General features: G+C 36.6%; 1 protein-coding gene across 2 annotated transcripts; it reads right to left on the reverse strand.

Annotated features, from left to right (window-relative positions):
- Positions 1 to 2,515: 2,515 nt before the first annotated feature.
- On the reverse strand, positions 2,516 to 18,838 carry LOC150001381 (uncharacterized). Of its 2 annotated transcripts, XM_090287141.1 has the most exons (3): positions 18,317 to 18,838; positions 17,697 to 17,767; positions 2,516 to 3,156 (listed from the first exon to the last, which is right to left on the reverse strand). In XM_090287141.1, exons 1-3 carry the CDS (start codon positions 18,456 to 18,458, stop codon positions 2,953 to 2,955), a joined length of 417 nt encoding a protein of 138 aa, XP_090143267.1. In that variant the 5' UTR covers positions 18,459 to 18,838; the 3' UTR covers positions 2,516 to 2,952. The 2 variants fall into 2 exon arrangements, 1 of the variants encoding a protein (XP_090143267.1); XR_016513026.1 differs by lacking the exons at positions 2,516 to 3,156; positions 18,317 to 18,838 and adding an exon at positions 16,247 to 16,757 and having other exon boundaries at positions 17,697 to 17,856.
- Between the last annotated feature and the right edge of the window lie 32 nt (positions 18,839 to 18,870).

Genomic DNA, 18,870 nt, shown 5'->3' on the forward strand with positions numbered 1-18,870 from the left:
CATCGGGGTTTGCCCTTGCCCTTCTACCCCATCTGTGTTTGTAGACTGGCTTCCTCAATGAAAGCATGTTCTTGCTTGCCCAAGTGGCCCTGGAGGATCACTGCTGCAGTGTCATTTTAAACTAGTGTTAGTGTGGCATGCAGGATGTGATCTAGATCACAGGCATGCACTAGGGTAGCCATGGCAGCTTCTCCCATGGACACCTGTTGGACCAGAGAATTCCAATCACTAACACACGTCAGCAATTCCATCCCTTGGCCCAGCAACATCAATAAATCTTTCTTAATGAGTAGCTGTACAGTCCAAAATCATCTTTACCTTTTCCCACATGGGTATTTCTAAAGTTCTTCCAATATTATGTCAGCTACTTAATTAAAGTTCTATTTAATTTGAATAGTTGAATCATTTCTGTTTCAGAGGCTACTCACAGAAATGTAAAATGCTTCTCCAATCTTGTTCTGGCCCAAGAATATTTGCCAGATATTAAAATTTTAAAAGAGCAATCTACTCTCTTTTTTTGGGCTATCATATTATCATTAATCAAAAAAGAAAAACAAAAATATCTTTTTTATGGCAATCAGTCAAAAAAAAAAAAAGTGAGCTCATAGTACCCGGAACTATGAAGGAAAATAGCATGGCATGATTTCCTGTATCTCTGGTGCTAGCCACTTGGCACTGACAGAGTTAACTGGCTCTAGAACTCACCAAGGAAATTTCTGGGGACTTCTGAAGGCATTCTCCAGCAGTGGTACCCATCATATCTAGCCTTCCAGACATGTGATATAATGTGCTCAGTCATCCACAGAAGGAGCTGCACATTTCAATATATTTAGCAGCTCCACTCCGCAAATATTGCACAGGAAGCAGTCAACCAACAGAGCCATCCACAGCTTGGAGACTAATTTTCTAGTCCCAGGGGAAGTCTAGAGAATGAGATTCAAGTCATAAATACCTGTAGGCACCAAGTGAAACAATAGCCCAGGCACCATTTTTTCTCCAAGTTCACTATGAGTAATCTGGGTCTCTTGACTTAACTTTCTGGGTATCCCTCCTGATAAATAAGTAGAAGTATAGAGGTTTATAGGTATAAAGAGAAAGAAGAAAATATATATTTTTGTTTTAGTTTATTGTGTATAGGCAAAAAATTTATTTCCCATTCCTTTTAAAAGTCATTTTAAATTAACTATTATCAGTGTATACATGATAATGACCCTTTATTATAACATAAATCTCTATATTCTTTATTATAAGAATCTCATCTTGTTATTAGTATTATTAACAACTAATATGTAGTTAGTACTTACTCTGTGCCTGACAATATGCTAAGAATATTATGTGCATTATCTCATCTAATTATGACTATAATTTTGTAAGAAGCTAGTAACTTGCATAATCTTGTATATGAGATGACTTGTATAAAATAACTTTCATCTTATTCAACTGTGACAGCAATTCTGTGAGAAGTTAATAAACCTTTGTAATAGGAACTATAATAACATATATAAAGGGAGGTTTGGGGAACATTTGTGGAAAAGTAATAATCGTGGTAAAACCTTAGATAAAGAAGGGGAGAAGAGTTTTTTTCAATAAGATTGGTAGGGGAAGACAACAGATCTTAAATGGAACATAAGGTTAGAGACTTCTATATTACAGTGAGATACATTCTATTATATCAGTCAACCTAAGTATTAACTTATACTTACAAGATACATTTTATATAATTCTCAAAATAATAGAGGAAAAATTAAGGAACAGATATTAATTAAGAGTCAAGGAATCCATAAGAAAATGAGTTAAAATTTTTTTCCTTTTGTTATCTACTTTAGAAAATTTCTCTCACTGGCATAGTATATTTAAATATATTTTCATATAATCACATACTTCAAAGAGCCAGCTTTCACTTTCAGAGATGATAAATTCCAAGGATAATTTTTATTTTTAAGTTTCTATTAAAATAATGATAGACTTGTAAATTAAACTAGTAGAATTTGTATTTTGAAATTCATGCATTTCTCTTTAAGGGTGGTAAGTACTCATTTCCAGAAGTCAGACTTCCATGACTTGTTATCTGTAAAAATATGGATAAATAACTCAGCTTTGTTAAACTGGTTCATCAGCTGTAAATCAGATGAATAATAGCTCTACCCTGCAGGCTTGTTTTGTAGATAAAAGGAAAATTGACTATTTGGCCTTAGGGAATTAAGTGTAGTTACTGAAGTGACAGTGGTATGTGCCCACTCACATTTACAGAAGCCTGTGCACTTAGTTGAATCCTCTATGCTTTAATTTGGCAAATGTTGAAATTAGCTCTGGGTGGCATTTGAGAACACAGTATCATGCTGCATATTTAATAGTATTTTTTATATTCATCTGTTTCTAAAAGCATTTTATGATCAACTTTAGGATGCTCGTAAATGTGACATTTAATCGTCATGATCTTAAATACTTTAAAAGGAACTTTTATGCCCACTTAAGTTCAGAACACCAGTAAAGCTGTTGGAGCTGCACATTCCATTTGGAGTTTCATGTGGGCTGCCTAGTACATAAATGGGTGTCTAAATCAGCTCAGGCTGCTATCACAAAATATCATGGATTCAGAGGATAGAAATTCATTTCCCTCTGGTTTGGAGGGTGAGAAGTCCAAGATCAGGGTGCCTGCAGAGTTGGGCTCTGTTGCGATCTCTCCTCCTGGCTCGCATAGGCCTTCTCCCTGTGTCCTCACAGAGCAGAGAGAGGTGCAAGCCTTGGTTTCTTTTTATAAGGTCACTAATTGCATCACGGGGGCCCCCACCTAACCCAAAGACCTATTGCCAAATACCATCACATTGGGGGTAAGGACCTCCACGTATGAATTTCGAAGACACAAACATTCAGTCTGTAGTATTTGTCTAGCACCTACTATGACAAACTACAACATACCGGTGGCTTCCATAAACGTTCAGTGTCTCACTCTTATGGAGGCTGGAAGTCTGAAATCAATGCGTCCAGAGGGTTCCTGCTGAGAGCTGTGCAGGCGAGTCTGTTCCATGTCATTCTCAGCTTCTGGTGGTTGCTGGTGACCACGGCTGTCCCTTGGCTTCTGCAGTATCCCCTGACCTCTGCCCTCATCTTCACATAGCGTTTCCCTCTGTCTGTGTCTCTGTGTCTGAGTTTCCCCTTTTAATAAAAGATAGCAGTTGTATTGAATTAGGAGCCCATCCTACTCCAGAGCAACCTCATCTTTACTAACTAGATCTGCAATGATCCTATTTCCAAATAAGATCATATTCTAAAATATTGGGGTTAAGAATTTGGAAAGAGGTACAATTCAATTCATAATATGCTTAATATCTATAAAACGCACATAAAGATATGAAACATTATTTAGCTCCCAAGTTTTCACAGGCTGTTATTTTTTCACACTAACATAAAATATTATTTAATATATTATGTGGCCTATGGTTTTTCACTTGATATCTTCTCTGTGAAAACTAGTGGCAATATGGAAATTAAATCTCAAGCTTTGTGAGGAAAAATAAACATTCATTTACAAACACACACACACACACACACACACACACCCAGAATCCTAGGTGTCATCTGAGAACCCTTTGCCAAATTAAATTAGACATTTGCTCAGTTTCTTGCTATAGCACTTGTGGTGTTTAAAAGTGGTTTCTAAATTAGCTATTAAAAAGCATTTAATTTTGCATAAAGCAGCTTTCACTACAGTGCCTTAATTAAAAGTCACTATTCAATTATTTATGTACCACTCAGTGTACTCAAGTGATTTAGAAAGAACTAGCAAGTACCATTCTACAGGCTTGGGCCTAATGGTACACAACACTCAGGGTAAATTCAAAATACGAACTTAATTTTTCTTTTTTGGTTTTCTATCTATTAGCCTTTAGAAAAAGATGGCAGCTTATAGGTCTCTGATGAAATCAAAAGCCAAGAAGATACTGGAAGTATTCTGAATATTCACTTAAAATTCCAGAGACATTAGAAGCTCTAAAAGTTTTGCCAGCTCACTATAAACAAATGTGTTGATACTATCAACAAATTTGTAAGTGCTAAGTAATAATCAGACCAAGGAAAGAAGACTCAGTTATCTAAACCATTAGGACATCTGCAGCTCCTTGGTGACCAGGCAGGGTCTGGAGGTATTGGAATCCTTAATCTAGTGGCCTTCAACCCTACACTATGCCTTAGGGGCTCCTGGAGTGAGAGAAGTTCAAAGGTACACCCATGGTCCCTCGAAACAATGAGCAAAATGAGTGACATGGGTACTTATCGCTCCTCTTTGCTCCCTTGAGGATGTCCAGCAAGCTGTCACCCAGACATCTGTCGTAGTGGACAGCTAGAAGAGGGTGACACTGCCCATGATGGACAGGCTTTCCAAGGAGGAGCTAGAATTGTTTTATTTCAGGTGCAAGCACAATGGGGGCTCTGGCCGGTTATAGCTTCAAACAGCCAACCTGAATCTCTGTTTTCACATACACAGTATCCCAAAAGCCTTCGTTCGTTCTAAAGTTTTAATATTTTCAGTAGCATCGATGTTACAAACTTACAAAATGAGCATCATTTGGAAGACTATTTAATTTCTTTACACTCATTTAGTTTTGAAATATTAAAAAAATATTTATTTTTTGGTTTCAGTCCCTCTGAAGATGGCAGATACTAAAAACAGTAAATTAAAAGTGTATTATTTGGCAAACATGTATATGAAAATATGCTCAATATCACTAATTATTAGGAAGATGCAGTCAAAGTGCACAATGGTATATATATCATCTCGCACCCTTAGGATGGCTACTATCAGGAAGGAAGGAAAGAAGGGAGGGAGGAAAGGGGGGAGGGAGGGAGGGAGGAAGGGGAGAAGGAAGGAAGGAAGGAAGGGAGGAAGGGAGGGAAAGAAAGAAAGAGTAAGTGTTGGAAAAGATGTGGAGAAATTAGAACCTTTGTTTATTACTGGTGAGAATGTAAAATGGTGCAGTTGCTGTGGAAAACAGTATGGCAGTTGCTCAAGAAAAAAAAAAAAAAGAATGAGCACATGATCCAGCAACCTCACTTCTGGATATATAGCCAAAGGAACTAAAAGCAGGGTCTCAAAGAGGTATTTATATACCCATGTTCATAGCAGCATTACTCACAATAGCCAGGAGGTGGAATTAATAAATGAAATGTGGCATATATATACACAACAGAATATTATTCATCCTTACAAAGGAAGGAAATCCTGACACATGCTACTACATGGATGACCCTGAAGGACATTATGCAAAGTGAAATAAGCCAGCCAACAAAGGCAAATATTGTATGATCCCACTTTATGGGGTATCCAGTGTTGTCAAATTCACAGAAATAGAAGGTAGGGGGGTGGCTTCTAAGGACTGGGGGCATGGGGAAAAGGGCAATCAGTGTTTAATGAATAGGGAGTTTCAGTTTTACAAGATGAAGAAGTTCTGGAGATTGCACAACAATGTTAATATACTTAATACTACTTAACTATACATTAAGAAGTGGTTAATCCAGCCCTAGCCAGTGGGACTCAGTTGGTTGAGCATAGTCCTGCAAAGCGAAAGGTTGACGGTTCAATTCCTAGTTGGGGTACAACTGATCGAAGTTTCTCTCATTAATGTTTCTCTCCTTCCTCCCTCCCTTCCCCTCTCTCTAAAATCAAAAATAAAAATTTAAAACATTAAAAAAAGAGATGGTTAATCCAATGAGGACATTCAGATGGCTAATAGACATATGTCATCAGAAAAATGTAAATTAAAACCATGAGATGTCACCTTACACCTGTCAGAATGATTATCATCAATAAATCAACAAAACAAGCATTGGCTGTGATGTGGATAAAAGGGAACCCTCGTGCACTGTTGGTGGGAGAGCAGATTGGTGCAGCCACTGGAAAACAGTATGAAGTTTCCTCAAAAGAACTGCACACTGGAAACCAATATAATTTTATTAATGTCACTTCAATAAATTTAATAAAAATAAAAATTTTTTTAAAGGAATGGTTAAGGCAGTAAATTTTATGTTCTCGGTTTTCTACCATAATAAGAGAATTATTATGCAAACTTTCTTAAAACTACATAAGTGTAATAAATGTAAATAATTACATTTTCAAATATTTTTGGATTTCAAAGCATTCATACTTCTGAGATTAAAAAGTTAAAACTTCACTAAGACTTTTGAGACACCCTGTGTTTTGGGTGTTGCCTCCATTTGTGGCTGATGGTTGCACTACCAAGTTTAGGTTAGCTGAAGTGTTTCTACTCTAAAATCCATGTTTCAAAAACTAGTGTCAACATTATTTTTAAATACTTGATACTTTAAAAGTCTGTATGGATTGAAGTTCATTTGCATTATCACAGAAATTTCAATATTATATTTTGCAGGGAAAGAAGTGATGTGCCATTAGATTCTAAAATATAATTTGAAATGTATATTTTAGAATAGTTGTAACTTAATCAAGGGCAAATTTAAGTATGCTGGGCTAACAATTTCTTTTTTCTCTTATAGTAATTTATTGTGAATGAGCATTATACCTGATCTTCTTTATGTTCTGATTGGCATTTTGAAAATTGGATAATGATCTCCCTTCTCCCTCCAAAAGATACCCATGTCCTAATCTCCAAAATCTGTGAATATGTTACTTTACATGGCAAAAGGATTCTAAGATGGGGAGATTATCCGGAGTTATCCAGGTGTAATGTAATAACGATGTAACCAAGAGTCCTTCCTGTAAGAGACAGAGTAGCCAGGAACAGAAGCTGAGGCTATGCTGGCTTTGAAGATGGATAAAGCGGCCACAAGCAAGGAGTGCAGGCAGCTTCTAGAAGCTGAAAAAGACAAGGACCCGTATTCTTCCCTAAAGCCTGCACAAGAACACAGCTCTACTATTTTATTATTTTAATTTATGTTTATCCTCACCCAAGGATATGCTTATTGCTTTTAGAGAGAGGAGAAGGGAGAGAAACATTGACTGGTTGCCTCTTGTTCACATGCTGACTGGGGATTGAACCTGCAACCCAGGCATGTGCCCTGACTGGGAATCAAATCTGTGACCTTTCAGTTTTACGGGATGACTCTCCAACCAAGCCACACGTGCTAGGGCCTGCTGACCTATTTTAGGATTCTGACCTCCAGAACAATAAGATAATAGTTTGTGTGGTTTTCAGCCACATTTGTGGTGATATGTTACAGTGCTGATAGAAAACTAATACAACGGTCTGTAAGCGGCTTTCCCTCATCTCCTTCACAGGATCTGTACAGAGGGTTGCCTGTGCTGCTGCATTTATGTGTTTGAAAGTGTTACTGGACTGAAGGGATCAGTCTACCTGGGTGCATCGAAGCTCAATAACAGATGAACAGGAGTTTGCAGCCAAGTGAGGGTTTCTTAATGAGATGGTACCATGCTTGGAGTCAGAGGTAGCTCATGTTCAAACACCTGGCTTCCAGATGGCTTCCAAAAGGAAAAAAATCATTTATCATGGTGACTAACAGAGTTAGGGTCGCGGTCTCTTTTGATTGGTTGGTTCTAGGATAGGGGGTAATTGATCATTGCATTTGGTCCTGAGGTCGGCCATGGAGTTGTTCTGTCCAATTTTGCGAGGATTTGTGTTGTGGGATCATTCTGCTTTCCTGAGTCTATAACTAATGCACAACTGAGGCCAAGAGAGTATGTTCAGTTTGACTGATGGTTCGGTCTCAGTAGTAAATAGACCCAGGATGCTGACCAGAACTTCATTGTGCTGAGGGCTTAATGATTAAGCAAGGGAGAGGGAGGTGGGTGAGTTAGGGCACTAGGTGAGGCTGGTTTGAGTCAAAAGAAAAAATCAAAATAAAAAGTCAGATTAAAAAAAAAAAAAAGTTTCTGCGTGGTTCCATAAGATTGGCACAGCTCAGGCCAGTGTCTCTAGACTCTGGCCTCTAAGGTGGTTGAAACTCTAGGTGAATGGTGCCATATAACAGATGCTAGATTTCGGCTACCAGTGGCTACCTGAGATGCAGGCTCAAAGACTACTCATGATAACAAACACTCTAACAAATTCACCTTACGTAAGAGACAGTCTAGAGGACGACTCAAGGAAATGCTAACACCTAAGCTCAATTAGTGACTCTAGTAAGTTTTAACTGTTCTTCATCACTGCTTAATCTAATTTGTTTCCTGTAAATTTGAGTAGAATAAAGTCATCTTGAACCTTTATTATACTTGATTTAATCATTATCGCATCTTTTCCCATTACCATTTAGTCCCCTTACACCCCCTCCGTCAGCAATCACCACAGTTGTTCACGTCCATGCGTCCTTTTTCCTCTATCTCCCCACCCCCTAACCTACCCCCTCCCACAGCTTTACAGTTTTGAAATAAGTCTAGAACTATCAGACCAAATTGATATGAGAAATGTTTCCCAATTGCAGTATTTTATTTTCCTTAATTAAACACTGACCTTTGGGGTTTTCTCTCATTATTCTCTCTCATGTTTAGTTCAGAGTCCAGATTGTCTACGGATTGCTTCTGCTTCCACAGAGAATTAAGAATTTTATTTGTCTCCTTTCATTCTCCTGGGCTGGATTCTGTGATTGCTTTTTCATTTTCTCCCTCATTTACCTTCCAAGATAATAACCTCAGAGCTGTTCTGTGTGTCTGTGTGTCTACACCCTCCAACAGTTTCTGCTAATGTCCTGCTGGAAGATGGCCTGTAAGATATAAAATTTTTGTAAGGATAAGGCACAGACATTTCATATGGGAGCTAGGCTGTGGGGCTGTAACTATCTGCTGTAATTTACCTTCAGACTACTATTTGGCAAGTCCTTGTCATTTGGTTGCTATTGCCATTTCTTTTTTTAAAAAGCAGAATATTGTTCCATGAGTTCTATGTAATTTTCCTGAATGCACACATTTCTAATATATTTTGCAGTCTAATCTTCAGAGGCATTGACTGAATTCATATACTTGCAGACTTCTCATTATTAGAATCATTATTTTCAGCATGATTTTAAGAACAAGAATATTTTCACCACATCTAAAACAATGAACAAATCATAAAAACCTCTGGAGAGTTCATTTGTTTCCTTGAAACTATGATGGCCATTGAACATGGAAATAACTTTAAAAAATATATACACAGGAGGAAAAAATAAACTTCTGGACTCCATCTAACTAAAACAATATTAGGAATTAACATTTGACTTAAGTGATTATTATTTTTTAATTCCTTTTTTATTGTTGTTCTATTATGTTGTTCCAATTTTTCCCCTGTTGCTCACCACTGCCCTGTCCCCACCAAGTAATTATTGTTAACCACAGGATGGTGAAGAAACTTATCAGACTTACATGAATTTTACTGAACATTAAAAATAACTTGTGTTTTGTGACTTTAGCAAATCTTCAAACTTTTCTATTATAACCAATTTTCTAAGGGCTTTCTGAGAGAATATTAATAGGGTTCAAAGAGGTTAGAGGGCACTTCCGGAGCTTCTCCAAGTCTTAGGTCCTATGTATAGAATTATGGATTCATGCAATACTTAGAAACATATGTATGTGCTCTTTGAGGTCATCATGTCTAGCCATATGGTCTTGCAAGAGAAGAGAGCCAAGTCAAGAGAAATTAGGAATGAAGACTACACACTATGATCTATCCTTTTTTAAAATTAAAAAAAAAAAGAAAAAAAGGAGACTGTGGCCTCTTGAATCCCAATCTGATGCACTGCCCCCAAAACTGCTACTTCAGACACTGAACACAAGCAAATGTAGTTCTCCAAAAATTATTATAAGAATAAAAAGTTTATAATATTCATTTTAGAGATTTTCCTTGACAGTTTGAAGGGTATTATTTTGATTTGAAAACTTAATTGATGTTTGCAGTACTTTAAAATGAGATTAAATAACATAGAGTTTTATTCCATGTAGCTCCGTGTAAAACTGTATATATCCCCGTGTGTATGTGTCTATACATCCTACTGGTTTTCTTTCTCTGGTATCACTCTGACTAGTACAGCTTTTGGTATACTTATATCTTATCATACTACAATAAAGAAACTCAAGGAATTCTCTCTTGCCCACAACAGCATACATTTCTAGCCCCTGATTAATTATTTTATAGTAGGGAGCAGAGCTGCCTTCCTGGTTAAGTTTTATTAGAGATTTTTGTCCTATGAAATTTACAATGATTTTTTAAAAACAAAACATCAGGTTTTTCTTGCTGTTGCCAAGGTAACTAATACCTGATAGAGATAGGAATCTAAGGTGAAGGATTTCTGGAACCAAAGCCTTCTGTTTGGAACTATGAGCAATCAAGTTGAACATTGAGTTAACTAACTTTCATTTCTGACTAGGTTCTTGGCATGGTATAGAATGTCAATTATTGTTTGCGATCAGTAGAGTCCAATGTCAAGTTCATAGCAAACAGTCTCTCCTTTGTTATCTCCTAGATTTCTCGACTTTTAAGATAACTAAACCCCACTTCAAGCCATTAACTAACATGACAAATTGTTCCTAGACTTAGCTCTCCAGAAGTGGAAGCTACAGAATTTTTTTCAGGGGTTTTAATGATACAAATGTAGCAGAGTTGAAAAAAAAAGCTTACATCTAATACATAAATGAACAAGGACAGGGGTGGGGACTGTGAAGGTAGAGCTGCAAGCTGGAATAAGATGGACTAGTCAATAAGATTCCTAAAAGAATTCATTGTTCAAGGTCCTGCTCTGGTGATGGCTGAGTAGTTTTTATAAGACCAAATTCCTAATAGGTAACAACTATAAACTCTAAACAAAATAGGAAAAACAATTACTTTAAGGCGCTGGAGAGTGATAAAAAACGTCAAGCAGATACTAGTGGGAAGACAAAGAATGAGAGGAGTTGACACTTAGAAGAAAAGATGCAGCTTCTTATTTAAATCCCTAGTTGTAGACTTCCCTTCAGGTAGATTTTAGGTGGTTCTAAATGATGATTGTTCTGCAGCTTAGTTGTAATTTTGATGTGGTTGTGGGAGGACGCAAGTACAGCATTCACTTACACCACCACCTTGACCAGAAGTCTGGATTTTTTAAAAAGCAAGACTCAATTATGTGCTATGTATTAAGAGCCATCCTTTAAATACAGGGTGGGGCAAACGTAGGTTACAGTTGTATCCACTTTTGAATACAGTAATTAATAAATATTATTCTTGTATTTGAAAGTGGATATGACTGTACTCCTACTTTTGCCCCACCCTGTATAAAGACACAGGTTGAGCCCTGACTTGTGTGGTTCAGTGGATTGAGTGCTGGCCTGTGAACCAAACGGTTGCTGGTTCAATTCCCAGGCAGGGCACACACGTAGGTTGCAGGCCAGGTTCCCAGTTGGCGGTGCAAGAGAGGCAACCACACATTGATGATTCTCTCCCTCTCTTTCTCTCTCTCTTCCCCTCTCTTTAAAAAGATAAATAAATAAAATCTTTTTAAAAAAGACACAGGTTGAAAGTACATGGATGAAAAACAATATACCATACAAACAATATGCCTAAAAAGAGTGGAGTAGCTACATTATCAGATACAGTAGACTTCAAAACAAAGATTATTAAAAGAGATAAAAAGCAATGTTTCAGAATGAAAAACTGCCGATCACAAGAAAGACATAATCATCATAAGTGCATATGCATCTAGTAACAACTTCCAAATACATGAAGCAAAACTGGTCAAATTAAACAGAAATGTACACACAAAATTCGTTTTCTCCTCTGTTGTCTGTTTCTATTACCCAGTCTATTTTGAGATATGTTGAGAATACTCGTATTCCAGATTCCATTGTATTTACAAAAGCTGCTGTTCGTTACCATGAAACCCGCTGTTGTGCTTGTGAATGGGTATACTGGAAAGAAGAAATTAAAAACCCAAATACATTTTCATGTCACTACTCAGTGAGAAGGAAAAAAATGGAAGGAAACCAGCTTTCAGGAAAACTATTACTTTTCAGAAAGCGTTCCCGTGCACTGGGGAAAGAGTTCATTACTACCTGCCAACTCCTTCCATAGCTTGAGCTGAGTCATACAGCTACCGAACATGACATCATTTATTCCCTTATATTAGGGAAAAAACATGGAAGGCTGCCACATTATCTTGTCCCAGAGACATTGTCCAGTCTCTGATCAGCCTTTCACAAAACTGAAATCTCCCATCATCCTGTCATTTTAGGGATGTGTTCCAAGACGGTCCGACACCAGACGTTTAGGTTAGGCCAGTGGTTCTTAACACTTGAGCATGCATCAGAATCACCAGGAGGGCTTGTTAAGAGATTGCTGGTTCTACCTACAGTTTCTGATTTAGCAGGTCTGGTCAGATCCTGACAATTTGCATTTCTGGCTAGCTACCAGGTGTTGCTGAGGGGCCTGGCCTGGGGCTACACTTACAAAACCATTAAGTTTTTCTGTTAAAGGGGAAAGAGAATGTTGAGAAAGATTCCAGAATTTACTCAAAGGACTTTTTCTATTTTAAGAAATCAAGACTGTCTGAATTGAGATCTCTCAAGGATTTTAGAGGTAACAGAAATTTGAGAGCTAGGGAAGAAATTATAGAAATGCACCGTCTTTTCTTTTCTTAGATACCCCATTCCTAACAAGTGCATTAATAGCTCTCAAGCTGGTCTAAATCAAGGTGCCATTCTATGTGGCTGGGTTGCTTCAATACACCTGTTAGAATGGATTAGAAACTGTCTATCCCCGTGGTTCCACATCTGTAGTCACTAAAGCAGCAGCAGCAACATGACTTGGGAACTTTGTTAGAAATGCAAATCCTCCTGTCCCACCCAAGATGTGCTGAGTCAGCAACTGTAATTAACAAGCCCTCCAGGGAATGCCAATGACACTAAAGTCTGAGAGGCAGTCAACTAGCACAATGATCTTTTACCTTTTTTCGGACCTGTTCTAGGAGAGAAGGGAGGAAACCAAGGGGATCAAGGAGTTGATATTTACGGTCAACACCCACAATTTGCTGTTACAGAGCCCTACTAGACAGTCTTTATGAGAAAAGTATTTTTGCTTCTTTTGGAAACAAATAAGGGAGGGTGTCAGGATCATTTTATAAATTATGGGCCCACAATTTATTGGCTCTGTTTCAGAGAATGACACTTTTATGATGCATTTCTATTTAGTGCATTAATCCAAATTCTTACTAAGTAGCAGTCAGGCTATGGTCCCAATTCTGAAATTCAAAAAAGGTATAGATATATTAGATGAATTTTTAATAAACTGTTTAAAAGGAATTCTTAATGCAGAATTTGCTCTCATTTACACAACACCGATTATCACCAAGCTATGCGTTGTGCTGAATGGCAATAAAAAATACAGATATGGGGAAAATACAGTCCACTTCCTTTACTGAAGATGTAATGGACTGCACAAAGTCAGTACAGGAATAATGGACTTTAGAAACTTCCTGGCCCAATGGTTCTGTGTAGTCTTGACACCAGGATCAGCTGTCACCTGGCACTTGTCCTCAGACCTCAACCTAGACCTCCTGAGTCAGAAACTCAGCAGGGAGCAATCAGTTTTAGTCCTAGGTGATCCTGACGCATGCTGGGGTTTGAAAACCAGCAATCTAGGCAAATTGTTTTACCTTTCTTAGGTGACAGAACAGAATCTGATGAAAACAGTCTTGCATTTATTTAACCTCAGGTGGTGTGAACTGTGAAGTTCCAGTTTAAGGACTGATCTTGTCTGGGCTCTTATTTTACAATTAAGCATAGTAAACACTAAGAGTTAATTAAGTGACATGCTAATTAGTTAGATGGCTAATTATTGGCAGAATGGTGCCTCGGAGCTCAAGCCAGCCATGTGCCTCTCTCCACTCCTCCTCTTACACAGCCGGGGAAAAAAACATGGAAGTACAAACAGAAGCCACACTAATTTGATTTAACTGAAAAGACAACTACCTTGCTCATATAAAAGAGAAGGCAGGGAATGATTTCCTGCTTTGTAATGAATGCTATGAGGAAATGCATGTGTTCTAGAACTATCTCTGAGAAACAAATATGTGCCTAGGAATTATTCTCTGTACCAAACAAGAATAGTGCAACATCTTGGCTTATTGAAAAATAATGTTCTTATGTTTCACGTGTTCTTGCTCCAAGAGCTGATTATTATTGTTGGTAGATTGACAGCGTATTTAATCCCTTACCAGAAACGAACTAAACACAAAGAACAACAAAACAGGCGAAGCCAAGTTAATTAAAAGAAGGCATAAACCAACTACTGCAGTATTTGTTTCAAACACAGGCAAGAACTCAGAATAATGATTCACCAAAAGAGGGCTTCTGAGACTGCTAGTGTTCACTGTCACTTGATTGCTGGTTCTGCAGGTGTGCCATTTCTATTCAAGCCATAAATATAGACTAGGCATTTTTCCCTGCTTCATATCAATAAATAGCTAAAACACACACACAACCAAGGTGCAGAGATTTTAAATGTACAAAGTCTAGCTCTAAAAAGGTCTTTTGCATGGAAGAAATATTTTACTCACACCTATTCCACAAGTACAGAGCCATGGCAGTGCAGGGGCATCTATAAGGGCATAAGGGTGGACCTTGAAGCCTACCATTTTCCAAAGTATGGAAAACTAAATGCCATTAGCTCAGAGAAGGTGAGGTCAGAGACGCTGAATCAGCTGAGCCGGGAACACCACATTAGCTCAAACCTGATGATTCTATAACCATGCAGGACCTGACGTGTTTCCACACCACTGGTTTCCTTGGCTTGAAAATGAATTATTTTTATTTCCCTTGTCCCTTCAATTTTACAAATTGGATCTGCTGGATTCCACAAGTTTAAACGTTCATATTTTTAGAGGTTAACATAATTTTTTAAATTTCTTATTGAACTGATATTGCCGTGAACTATACCCCAAATAGGTATCAAATGCACTCAAATGTAAAAATGTAAATTCAGAAAAAAATCCATATTGTGTTAAAAATACTCAAATCCTTTAAACCAAGTCCCATTTTTATTTAGTTTTCTAAATAATTACAGGTGAATAAAGATTTAGGTAGTATTTTAAGTATTTTTAAAAGCAAAAAATTATAAAATACCTTCTATTAAGCAATAGAGTAATAAAAGATTATGCATCAACAATACCAGGAACAGTTAAATGTATTTTAAAATCATGCTTTCAAAACTAGTTTTTGATGCAGTAAAATGTCATAGCATATTATTTAATGCAAGATATAAAACATATAGAATGGACTTAATTTCCATGAATTAAGCAAATCATATTTGTAAAAATATAAAAACATTAGAAGTGTTTTTCTCTGTGGCAGAATATTATGTAATATCTAGTTTCCTCCAAGAGCTTTATACATATGTGAACATGCATTAATTTTTTAATTATGAGGATTTTGCATTTTTTTTCCTGAAGAAATTCAAGGAAGTAGAAAGAATAAAGAATATTCTCCTTCCCTTTTCTTCCTCTCAGCCCTCCCAAGATTTATGCAGAAATAACAATTATTTAAGAGTTATTAGAGAATATTCCTTTTCTATGTATTTATAAAGGTGTATTATATACACACATAAGTTTCATTAGTGGAAAAAATATTCTTTTTAATTTATTTTTCCTTTAATGATAATATTATGAACAACCTTTTGAGTCCATGTCATTCCATAATATAGATTTATCAGAATTTACTTTAAATAATTGACTTCTCAGAGATTTTAAATTTGCCAGTTGTCTTAGTTCATTCAAGTTTTATCACTAAGAGTGATCATTACACATATGCATGAGGGTACACTTGTGGAATGATTTCAAAAATGGAAATGCTGAGTCCAAAAATAGGCATTTTAAAAATGTTAATATTTATTGCCAAATTATACCTTAAAAGCTGATGTACAAGAAAAAAAAACTTAAAAAAAATACCATTGATTTTGTTTCACACAATCTTACTGACTGAGCATTTTTCCATGTGAATTGACCATTTGAATTGACTCTTCATTCTTTTGCATTTTCAATTATTTCTTATTGATTCATAGGTGCTCTTTATATAGAGTGGGGCAAAAACAGGTTTAGTTTTAAGTACGTTAGAGTTAATGCTTCTAGTATTATTAATTATTGCATTATTTTCCATACAAACTGGAAACCTATTTTTGCCCCACTCTGTACTGTATTTTTGTTATTTGTTTTTATCAAAATATGTTCTTTTAATCTGTTGAAGCTCTGCTCATTCCACAAGCATTTGGTGTTTATTTTTCATGTCTGTATCTTTCAATATGGAAAAAAAAACCAACCCTTTTCTTTGGCTTTTCTGTCATGCTTTTACCATGCCAAGGTTATCAAGATATTGCTTACATTTTCTTTTAGTGCTTTCATTGTTTAAACATTAGGTGAAGATCTTTACTCTCTCCAGAACTATTAGTATGTGTATATGTGCTACTGTGGTAGCCAGCCTCCAGGATGACTGGTATTGTTATTAATTATCTCCATCTCCTGGCATTCATGCCTCATGGAGTCCCTATGTACGGTGTACCAGGGTTGATCAGTGACAGCAACAGAATGTGGCAGAGATGTGATATCACTCCCAATACCAGGTTATTAAAGATGGCTTCTTTCTTGGGTTCCCTTTTCTCAGACCATTCATTCTGGGGGAAGCCAGCTGCTATGTCATAGGGCCCTGTGTTGAGAAACTGAATCCTCTCACTTCAAGTCAGCAAGGAACTGAGGTCTACAAATCACCAGTCAGCAGGGAAGCAGCTCCTACAGCCTCCGGAGAGGCTCTGAGCTAAAATCATCCAGCTAAGCCACAAAAACTGCAACGTAATAAAAGTTTGTTGTTAGCTGCTAAATTTGGGAATAATCTGTTATGCAAGAGATAACATTTTATTTTCAAAAAGAAAGCAGTGACACTTGTCTTCCAGATAGAGAAAGCACTTTTGGTTTGAGGGGTCATTAAGTCCTTGCTGTTTGAAACATCGCCACCCCCACCTCATGCTTACTTAAGATCACTATCTCGAGTTCTGTTCGGGAAAAATACTCTGTGCTAGAAAATGTTAAATATTTACTATTCTGTAATTGCTACAGTTTACAGATTAGAAAATAGATTTTCCAGTTATTTATTCAATGGAAGTGCCAGTTTTAGAAGTTTTGTTGAAACTGTGGAAAAGTACATTCTCATCATAAATAATTTGAAAGCATAATATAGGATAAAAAGTATAGGTATGAGACTCTAAAAATGGGAAATTTAGTTCATCTTGGTCACTAACTCTGTGACCTTGGATAACTCTGTGCTCTTCTATGTCCCAGTTTGTTAACTTAGAAATTATGGGATAAAGTCAAATATCTTCTAATACAGTGTCCTTCTGCTTTTAACTCATAATCCCTTAAAATAAAGGAAAAGTCCTCTTACATATTGGCATATAAAATTAAACATAAAAATATAAAATGTAAATGTTTACATAAAATTATCAGTGAATTTAATTTTCAATACTTTATCTTTAAATGTAGTTTTTTCAAAATATTAAAAATGCAGATTTAATTTATGGAATAAGTCTACCGTCTATCCTAACTGGCAGCCAGCCAGCACTTGTTCAATTAGTTGGTCAAGTTTATTTTTAAAACAAAATTTTTCATTTATTTCAATTCAAACAAATACATTAATATGCAATCTATAACATGACTACCACTTAAGTTCATAATTCCAATTTTTTAAATAGGAGGAAAAGTAGATAGCTAAGATAATGGACACTTACCAGGAATTGATGCTCTAGAAGAAACAAGTCAGTTCTCCTCTCAGTTCCTGCTCTTCTCCCAGCTGAACGTCCTATAAGAACAATGCGTCCTACAAGTGTCCCTTTGTTTAGTACCATGTGGTTTTCATCTCCTGGACAGTGTACCATATTGGGATAAATGAGTTAGTACCTTTTGTATAAGATAGAAGGGCAATTATGAAAGGGCAAACTGGAAAGGAAGACCCGTATGAAAAAAGGGCATTACACAGTTTCTAGGAAGGAATATATAAGTCATCCAGGGGTATGCCAAGTACTTTAGGTCCCATAAAGCTCTTTATTCTATGACTTACAATGATTTTTGGCCACAGTTGTCTTTATTTTTTCCTATGTAATGACAATAACATTCTCATGTAATTTTCCCACCATTATCTATTCAGATGGTATTGCTATGTCCGCTGTTGGCTGAGCTCAGTCAGTGCTCTAACCACACAGGGAAAAAATGCATTTATCAAAGATTTAAGATTTTAAAAGATGGAAGGAACCCATGATGGTAAAGATTTAGGTATATATATATGGTCAAGTCATAGGAAAAAACAATTCTCTTGTCTCCTAGACACCTAGGAAACTAGAACACCTCTTACCTTGGCATCCTTCTTTTGTTTCAGCTCTTATTGGCGATTGGCACTGCCCTATCAGCAACAGGGCATCCTCAAGATTTTTAAGAGTTAAGAAAGACTTGTGTAATAAACTATGAGCCTTCCCAAACAGTAATATGTTTCGCATTGCTACTATTGAGAATGGGATAATTTAAAGAATAAAAATAACCTAGTTATAAATAAACATAAACAAAGATCTATTTACATATGTACTTCAGCTCTTCTCTAAACAGGGAAGAAAGAGAGCTGAGGAAAATGAGAAGCATGAAACTATCTAATTAATAATATCACTCCATTGTTTTAGGGCTAAACGCACACGGAATTTTGGGTCACTTTCTGTTTCCCTAGGGAGATAACTGCAGTTTATTACTATGATGCTTAAAGGAACAGTGCTGTTTTCCACGTTCACCTGAAATAGAACCTTTCAAAATTCTGGAGGGGAAAAAATAAAGCACAACACTGAAATGTCCTCTGGGTAGGAAGTGCATATTCGGTAAAGAAATAAAAGCTCTGAGGATATAGGCCCAGATTTTTATAAA

The sequence above is a fragment of the Furipterus horrens genome, unplaced genomic scaffold, assembly GCF_987537825.1.
Source record: "Furipterus horrens unplaced genomic scaffold, mFurHor1.1.pri manual_scaffold_9, whole genome shotgun sequence".
Taxonomy (NCBI): domain Eukaryota; kingdom Metazoa; phylum Chordata; class Mammalia; order Chiroptera; family Furipteridae; genus Furipterus; species Furipterus horrens.

Bases quoted from the DNA above. Each gene is read 5' to 3' on its own strand.
- LOC150001381 (XM_090287141.1), bottom strand. From the start codon at position 18,458: ATGCGAAACATATTACTGTTTGGGAAGGCTCATAGTTTATTACACAAG. The intron at 17,768-18,316 runs GTAAGAGGTGTT...TTGTTCTTATAG, and splicing joins AACAAAAGAAGGATGCCAAG to GACGTTCAGCTGGGAGAAGA. The intron at 3,157-17,696 runs GTAAGTGTCCAT...TTTTATTAAAAG, and splicing joins TTCTAGAGCATCAATTCCTG to GGGAAACTCAGACACAGAGA.